A 9,420-nucleotide genomic window follows, 5' to 3' on the forward strand; every position below is an offset into this window, starting at 1 on the left:
AAATCTGTTTTAATCTTTGTAGTCTAAAAACTATAATTAACCTTTATAAGAAATACAACTGGAAAATCTTAGACCATAACTAAGTGGAATCTACAAAGTACACTGGCCTAAAAGCAAAAAGTCAAAAAACCTCTGAGCTACCAGAAGCAAAAGCAAAATTTCATATCTTAAGAATTCCCTATCTCCCCTACCCCATATGAAAACCACCTCCAAGAAGAATCTCCTCTACCAGAAACAAAATTTAAAAATGAGAAGGGACTTGGAGCACCTGGGTGGCTCAGGTGGTTAACCGCCGACTTCAGCTCAGGTCATGCTCTTGCAGTTCATGAGTTCGAGCCCCATGTCAGGCTCTGCACTGACAGCTCAGAGCCTGGAGCTTGCTGTGGATTCTGTCTCCCTCTCTCTCCACTCCTTCCCCACTTGTGCTCTCTCTCTCTGTCTCTTAAAAATAAATAAACATTAAAAAAAAATTAAAAATGAGAAGGACAACTTCAAGAGCAGAAGCACATTTATTTTTTCTTAATGTTTTATTTTTATTTTTGAGACAGCACAAGCAGAGGAGGGGCAAAGAAAGAGAGACCAGGATTTGAAGTGGGCTCTGAGCTGACAGCAGTGAGCCAATGAGCCCAATGTGGGGCTCAAATTCACGAACACAATGTGAGATCATGATCTGAGCTGAAGTCAGATGCTCACCCAGCCACCTAGGTGCCGGAAGAACAGAAGCGCATTTTAAAAGTAACCAAAGGCTAACTGCATTTTATCCATTGCTATGTTGAGAAGGCTGATTTATTATATCTGAACTAAAGTAATATGAATTTCAGACAACAAAAAAAAATTAGAGCTGAACTGTAATGAAGTTAAGACATTCAAAAACAGCAGTTTCTTCCAACCACATTACCAATCTTGTTCCAACTTGTCTGCACTTTAATCAATAAACAGGGAGAGAAAAGGCTAATCAAATACAGAATTTTAAAATAAATTATTTTCAAAATGTGGAATTTAAAACATATTTCTGCCAAAAATCTTCAAAGGAATTATTTCCAGTATGTTTCCAAACACTTTAAATCCTTTAAATTATTAAGCACTAAGTTACTGGATGACAAAATAAAGACCCTGCTTTTTAAAAGGCAAGCTGAAAGTATGGTTTGAATGGTATTTGAATCTAAGCTTTGGGCTATCTCTAATACCCCCAAGCATCTTAAGCAACTCTCTTAATCTTTGTCTCAGTTTCACAATCCATAAAACAGGAAAAACTACAAGGATGGGCAGTTAATTAAATTAGTCAGGATTAAACGCTAGCAATCTTCTTTGAAGTTACTTTATGTTGTTCTCCATTCTCCTCCTACTCAGTGAAACTAATAGATGAGAAAACATCTGGAATTACTATAGATACTAACATCTGCAGACTCACAGCAGCTAAAAGATGATCTCTACATACAAGTTTCTAAATTAAAAAGCATTCAAACCCCAAAAGATTCCAGGATACAACTGCAATGAACAAGTTTCAGGTAAATTTTCTTTCAATCTAAAAGACACCTACTCTTACCTACATTCTCAATTTAGACTTACTATGAATCACAGAGCATCTTGAGAGGTCTTGGCACAAAATAATTCTAGGTAAGATGAACAAGCTGTTACTAATATCAATGCTATTCTCACCATTCTAAACTGTCAATCAAGGTAAGCTTCATCACAAATATACCATCCAAAAAGTACTAGCCCCTGCTGAGAATCTAAGTACTTCCTTCTAAGCCATCTGTCCAGGAAAGCTCTATTAAAACACCCAGAATGCAATTGCTCTCATGTCTAAAGGAGCTATGAATAAACATGAAACACTAAAATATATTAAACCGTATATATTTTCCACTTCAAGCACTGATAAACTACCTACCCAACTCTATTCCAATGCCTAGGCTGAACACCAAACCCATAAGGAGGGAGGTGGGAAACTGCAGTTAATCGAAGGATAAAATTTTTTTTTTAAAGGAGAAAAATAGGGGTGCCTGGGTGGCTCAGTCGGTTAAGCATCAGACTTCAGCTCAGGTCATAATCTCGTCATTTGTGGGGTCAAGCCACCATGTGGGGTTCTGTGCTGAGAACTTGGAGCCTGGAGCCTGCTTCAGATTATGGGTCTGTCTGTCTGTCTGTCTGTCTCTCTCTTTCTCTCTCTCTGCCCCTCCCCTGCTCACGCTCTGTCCCTGTCTCTCAAAAATATTTAAAAAAAAAAAGAAGAAAAAATACATAAAATAGCTCAAGAAAGAGAGAAAAAATCTAAAAGAAAAAAACAAAGTTGGGGGAAATGTACATGTAAATTACTCCCTGATAGAAGAGAGACTCAATTAAAATTTTAAAACAGGAATTTAAATTACTCACTGAGCTCAAACTAAACTACTTACTCTCCTGCTTACTGAGCTACAAATACTACAAACGTAAGTATTTCTAAATCTAGTTTCAACAATCCAAAAATGAATCTATTAAATTCCAGTAAAGAAGGAAATTGCATATATTAAAATGATTTAAAAAGTAGGATGTTATAAAGGCCTAAGGCTAATGCTGTAAAAGCAAATAATGATGAGAAGGAATTATTTTGAGAATAAATGAATAACGGGAAACCGAAACAAAGAGTTCACATTCTCCTCTTAACCCTATCCTTTCTTCTGCTTAGGACATGAAGGATATTCTTTGTATACTACTAAGAATACTATTTAGAAAATAACTTCTGATCAATGTGTCAAAACTTCACAACAGCAAAACGTTAGGCTCAATGCCCAGACTGCAGCCTCTCCAAGCAAATACACAAAGCACACTCTAGATTCTAGGTATTTCACATCTACTACCAATTATTTAGAGACTTTGCTAAGGCTGGTTTAAGGTTCTGGGGGTGAGAGGCAATCCTGCTAGAAAAACTCGAAAGACAATTACATTTGACTTAAGCTTACAAATATTACCAACAAAGTTTAAGTTCTTCAGAGAAGTATATAAAATTCAAATGTTAGTCTCTAGAATTAATGTGAAAAGCATCACCTGTCCACTGATTTTGAACTGCCCCAACCACACTGACACTAAAATGTCCACCTGCCCATCTATAAACACAGAATGCCAAAAGAATACAAATTCATTGTGGCAACAACATTGCAGAAGGCCATTTGCTCATAACCCAGACAAAGTATACCTTACAAACTAAAATATTGGGAGTGAGGTCTGGTGAAAGCATTCTGGGGAGAAGTTCACTCTGCATTTATTTTCAACATAAAGTTTAAGGCCATTCCAGCCATGATCTTAAGTTGAAGAAATTCCTTCATTCATTAAGCAAATATTTACTGAGTGTCTTATATACATGCTAAGCACCTAATAAGTACTTCAAACAGTGTTACCAAAAGCAGACAATACATTCGACTCAAGGATGAACAAATGACTGATCCTATCTAGAAAATTTAGTCTACTGGGCATCCAAGAGTCTTCTTTAAATGAAGGTTGTAAGAGAAATATGACACAAGATAACCCATCACCAGATCAAGGTAATTTCTCACATTTATCACAAGCTTTACTAAAAATCACAAATTTATTACCACTGTCAAGCACTCAATAATTAGTGCCTATTCTTACTAAACGGATCTTCAAAACGGGTGGGGGTACCTCTAATGTCCACCCCCAATTGGAGAACACTCACTTCATCTACACTTAGTTTTCTCAGGTAGAATAATGTGAGGGCAACTGTGTACTGGAAACTTAAAGAGGTATTCTCAGCTCTTTGAAGAATTAATCAGGGAAAATTCTCATGACTATGCTATTAAAATTTCTCCAATTTACCTGGCTATTTTATTTAATCCAAACGCCTTAGGTCCAAATGCTTATTCTTTGGCTTTAGTTATTAAAACAGTTGTGTTTAGGGCACCTTTTTAAACAATTTGTGTTTTCTCTCCTGTATTTTACCACTTGTTCAGTCATTTTACCCACAAAAGTAAGAAATGCCCAAGCCTCCAGCTTCTGAAAATAACATCTGGTATGTGCACGTAACAAAGATCTTGAGAGAATGTCCTAGTTTTTATTTAAAACTTTTTCACTTAAAATGAAATGCCCTTAGCAAAGATTAGACATAAATCAGCCTTTACCTTATTAGGAAATTGCTATTTTCAACATTTACCTTAAACCACAACATGGATTTATCTTCTAACCTGTTAGCTTCCTGTCTCTCACCAACTAGATTAGACTGTAACTTTTTTGAGAGGACAGGACAACTGGACCCCAACAGAACTGGATCCGTTCCCAGCAAATATATTTGAAAAACCCTGTAAGTCTCCACAAAGACATAAATGTGGCTAGCCTTAAGGATTTATCTAATATTTTAAAGCTTTTTATTAGAGCAATTGTCCTTCATGGTTAGTATAGTTATATTACTAGTGCATTCTCAAAGTGTGGTCCTGGACCCCTGAGAGTTTCCAAAACCCTGTCAGGGGTATAGTGAAGTCAAACCATTTTCATAAATAATAATAAGATATTACTTTTATTGTTTACCCTCATTCTCTCACGAGCATACAGTGGAGTTTTCCAGAGGCTACATGATGTGTGGTATCTCAAGAGACTGAATGCAGAAGCAGACACGAAAATGCAGCTGTCTCCTATTAAGCTAGACAATAATAAGAGCTGCAGAAATGTAAAATAATGCCACTCTCCTTATTAAATCTTTGTTTTGAAAAGTACAGTTATTTTATGTAAACTATTGTTTCTATTAACAGGTAATGGGTTTATTACTGTTATTTGTAAATGACTTACTAAAATATATTTAAATTTTGTTTTAATATCTAGTACAGCAAATATCAATAGATACAAGCCATACAAAAGCTGAGGTTTCAGTAGTTTTTAAGTATATAGGGGTCCCAAGAAGAAAAAGTTTGAGAACCACTGTAGTATACAATTATATAACCTAACACACAGCGCCTTATTTCATAAATAAGAAGCTCAAGTTAATGCTGAAATATAATTACTTCTTACACACCCTAATCTTGTTGAGTAAGATATCTCCTTGCAAAGCGTAATTCAGCATAAAGCCAGTCTGTCCTAGGCCCTATTTAAGGGGCTTTAGATATTTAAGTATGCAGACTCCTATTTATAAAGATGTTCTGGCTGTAATACCACCTATTACTTGCCTAGTGTACAGGAGTTTCCCAACACTTTCACGAAAAATTATCTTGTTCATCCTAGCAGCAACCTGTGAAGTAGATGTGAAGTATTACCCCCCCCCCCTTTTTTTTACAGATGAAATAATCAAAGTGATGCTCAAAAGAAAAAGAACTACTTGTCCAAGGATGTACTGCTAGCTAACAGAGCCTAGGACGTTGGCCTTTTGCAATTTGCTTGGCTGCCTTAAGGCTGTTTCACTGTGGTGTAATTGCAAGCTCCCAAAGAAAACAAGGCGAGGGCATTACTTTTATTGTCCCAGTGCCAAAACAGGGATTTTTTTTCCCTCCTTAATAAGAATGTAATCGGACTCAATACTCAGTCACAGCATTATTCAACACACTGGCTACCCTTTTGGTCCCCTACCAAAAAAAAAAAAAAAAAAGAAAGAAAGAAAATAAATTCCAGAGTTAGAGAATAAATACCAGAATACATAACACTCCAAGATGATGAATTAGTTAAGGACTCACAGATTTACTAATCATTTAATCACTGAAACAGGCAGGCAAGAACAAGATCAAGCTCAATACAGTAACAGAAGATTATATCAACAAATGGATGACAACAGGTTAAAATGGGAGGCCCATACAAAACGGGTTCAAATCACAAAACATGAACAGAAGGAAAAAAAACATAAAGTTGTGAATCTAGCTTTATTGATTCTAGAAATCCAAGCATGTGACTAGAACCACCCTTGTGAAGCAATGTCAGAGACAAATTTTGTTTCAAGATGCAAAGACCGCCATCCTCCTCCTGGGAGAGAAATCACCCCACATTTAAGGCTACACATAATACTTTGTTCTTGTTATCAGCACAAGTCTGTTAGTTATGCTCCATTTTAACTTCAGTTCCTCAAGAGATACTCCTTTTTCTGCACTTATTTCCACAGTCAAGTGGACTCCCTGACTGACAAAGGCCAAGACTGACTCACAACAGGCTATCTGCCACTTGCATAAGCTCTTTCCCCTTTATAATTTCTTTAATGTTTATTTATTTTGAGATATAGAGAGCACGCCCACAAGCACAGGGGAGGGGGGGGCAGGGATGGGTGACTGGAGCAGAGAGAGTGAGAGAGTGAGAGAGAGTGAGAATCCCAAGCAGGCTTCGTGCTGTCAGCACAGAGGCCAACACAGGGCTTGATCCCATGAACTGTTCATGACCTGAGCTGGAACCAAGAGTCAGACACTTCAACAACTGAGCCACCCAGGCGTCCCTCTTTTTTAGATGCATATGCTCAGCGAGGCCATCTTTAAATTCGATGTGATTTTACCTAGAAAAAACCAGAAGTGTGCTGTCCACTTTGTACCCCTGAAGTTTACTACAGATGAGCAAGAGCCCCATTCCTCAAGTGATAAGCTTTTCCTAGTGTTTACTTTGGTCCTTTGTTTTTCAAATCTCTGGGGCGGGTGGGGGAGAGGATTAAAAGTTAGGTTATAGCACGACAGCTATAGCTACAATTATAGCTAATGCACCCTCAACCAATTTGTAAAACGATTTGCTACACCGTATTTATTTTTCCATACTCAACATTCACTGTGGAAGAGAAATTTGTAGGTGAAAGCTAATTTGTACAAGTTTCTGCACCTTCATAAAAAAACTGCAATACTGCACTGTAAAACCAATTTAACCAGTTAATCTTTAAAGGCATCATGCAGAAAAAGGTCATCTGACTTTACAAAGGCACGAAAAAGCATCAAACCTCTGAAAGCTCCAAGAAACCGCAGTTATTTCTAGTCCTTACCCTAGAGTACCTTTTTCTTTGTGGCGTTGCCTATGTTTTTCTCCAAGGACATAATCACCATTTAAGAAGTAACCTGTCAAAAGTGTTAAAGCGTTCTCTCAACTACCTTCCCAGTTCCGAACCACAATGATAAATGTCACACATCCAAACTGTACCATTGCCATTTTCCTATATTTCTTCAAATGAACTTAAGGGTTTTGAAATGCACAATTCAAATTTTACACTACACCTCAAGCTACCATTGATCATCTCAAAGCTAATAAACAAAGACTCTAGCGGCGGCACCAGGGCCCTACCAGGAAGTAATCAAAGCAGTGTGGCTGGTGCGATCCTAAGTCGCTAGAGCAGACAATAAGAGGGCACTGGGGCTTCCAAAGAGCCCAACAGAAGGAGTTAAGATGCTTAAGTAACGCAAAAGCAGTACATAAACTTAATAACGGTCTTCCAGCACATGAATTCGGGAATCCTAACGCAATTTCAGACAACCCAAAAGATATGAAAGGCAACTCGAGCCGCCCTTCCAAACCAGCTGCTGGCTCAGCCTCCGGAGCTTTTTAGCCCTCAGCCTGTCTTCAAACTTCACCCTTCACGTTTGATGAAAGACTCCAACCTCCGCCGCCCGAGTTCCGAGCGCCTCTCGGGGCTGAGGGCTCCCACCTGGCGTGGATCGAGTTGCCCGAGCCTGCCGGGAAGCGAAAGGAAGCCGGGCGGAGGAAGCGACGAAGGGCCCCTGCGCGCCCCGCAGCCCAAACAAAGCTGCGCCCGGTGAGCGGCGCTTTTCTCGTGCGGTTGAGGAGCGACGCAACCCGGGCCCCACCACACGTGCGGCCGCCGCGTGGGGGCCGGACACCCGCCCCCACAGCCCCGGACCCGGCGACACGGGTGAGTACAGCCCCCCGGCAGGGCGGGGCGGGGGGCGAGCCGCGCGGGCCCGGGCCCCCGCCCGCCGCTGCCCCCACGCGCTCGTGGCCCCCGCGGGCTCCCGCCCCTCTCGGGCCTCTCCTCAGCGGGCCGGGCCGTCGGGCCGCGGGAAACAAAGGAGCCGCCGCCGCTCCACCCGCGGCGCCCGCCCGAGTCCGCCTCACCGAGTACCCCTCCCCAGCCGCCGGGCCCGGCTCGCCCTCACCCCACCCTGGGTCCGCGCGCCGGCCGCCCGCGGCCCCTAGACGGCAGGCCGGGCGAGACCGGGGCCTCGGGTGCGCGGCAGGGCCGCCCCGGGGCCGCACTCACCGCTGCAACACCAAGACGACGGGGAGCCGTTGGGGAACTTGGCTGAGTCCGGAGTGATGCAGACGCTTGAGCTGAGGTGTGGGCACTCCATTGCCACGAGGAGGGCGACGAGGAAGACTAAGGCTCGGAGACTGGGAGACGGGGCGGGGGGCGGCGCAGCTGCGAAGGCTCCGTCTGGGGTCGCTCCTCGCCGGGCGCTCGGCCGACGGCGGCTGCGTCCCGAGCCCTTGCGTCAAAGAAAGCAAAGGCTTCCGGGCGCCGGGTTTTCCCACCCGCCGTCTCCAGAAGCCCCGCTCCCAAGAACGTGGAATTCCGCGATCCGTGTTCTACCGCCACCCATAGGCTCAGGGCTTCCGTCTTCCCAGGCCGGCCCCACCCCGCCCCTAGTCAGGCCCCGCCCCCAGGCCCGGCCCCGCCCCCGTCCTCTCGCTCCGGGTGGGGTTCCAAAGCGCGCGGGCGGGTGGCGCTGAGAATCCGGTTGCGTTCGCGAGTGACTTCCCAACTTTGCAGCGCGGAGTGGCTGTGGCTTCCCCCTCTTACCGGTAACGGTGGGGCGCCAAGCCCCCACACGCCGGGCAGGTCCGCTGCGTTTACCGCGGAGGAGCGAGTGCTCACAGAGAAGACTGATCCGGCGTGTTGTGTGGTGGTCTGACTACTCTGTGGTAGAACATCTGGCCACTCAGAAAAGTGTGAAGAAAATAAAAACCACCTGGGCAGACGGGGACTGGAGCTCCCATTTTACACACGAAGACACAAGCGCAGAGAGGTTTAGGTACTGGCTCCCGGTGGCCCAGCGGGCTGCATACATCCCAGAACAGTCCCGATTTAGTGTTACGCACCCTGCGACAGGTTCGATATTGACCTGGTTCTAGGTTCTGAACACGTGGCCTTTAGCCAGTCACCTGGGTGCTGTATGGCTGGGACCGCGGGGGCGCCTACGAACCTGGCTTCAGATCTTGTCACTGTGACTCACCATCTGCTTTGCCTGGAACACGTGATTGGACTTTCATCCCTAACCCCCCAGTGTGGGTTTAAGCGAGATGTAACCTGGGTTTGCTGCGTGCGAGGTCTCAATTACTATGTGATAAAAAGGGAAGGGATCTAACATTTGTTAGATCCTACTACTTTTTTCGTTAGACACCTACTAGCCAGGCACTTGACACACAATATCTCATTTAAACCTCGCACCGCTCTGCTAGCTGCCGTTACCCTACCGTTTTTGGCCTGGGGGAATTGGTTAATCCACGCGAGGACTGGATCCCTAGCTCTCA

The 9,420-nt window shown here is 43.4% G+C and overlaps 1 protein-coding gene across 11 annotated transcripts in view; it reads right to left on the reverse strand.

Moving 5' to 3' along the window:
* Positions 1-9,119, reverse strand: part of USP3 (ubiquitin specific peptidase 3) — a 105,935-nt gene extending 96,816 nt beyond the window's left edge. For 2 of the 11 annotated variants that reach the window (XM_053223917.1, XM_053223916.1), the window contains exon 1: positions 7,577-8,050. Coding sequence is in view for 5 of the 11 variants with exons in the window: in XM_053223912.1 (XP_053079887.1) it covers positions 8,150-8,240 (91 nt within the window). In the remaining 6 variants the exon portion in view is untranslated. Of the gene's footprint in view, positions 1-7,576; positions 8,054-8,149; positions 8,517-8,689 lie in introns of those variants that run through there. The other 9 variants (XM_053223912.1, XM_053223911.1, XM_053223918.1 and 6 more) reach the window with 9 other exon arrangements.
* Positions 9,120-9,420: the final 301 nt, after the last annotated feature.

This window comes from Acinonyx jubatus, chromosome B3 (assembly GCF_027475565.1).
Source record: "Acinonyx jubatus isolate Ajub_Pintada_27869175 chromosome B3, VMU_Ajub_asm_v1.0, whole genome shotgun sequence".
In the NCBI taxonomy this organism is placed as follows: domain Eukaryota; kingdom Metazoa; phylum Chordata; class Mammalia; order Carnivora; family Felidae; genus Acinonyx; species Acinonyx jubatus.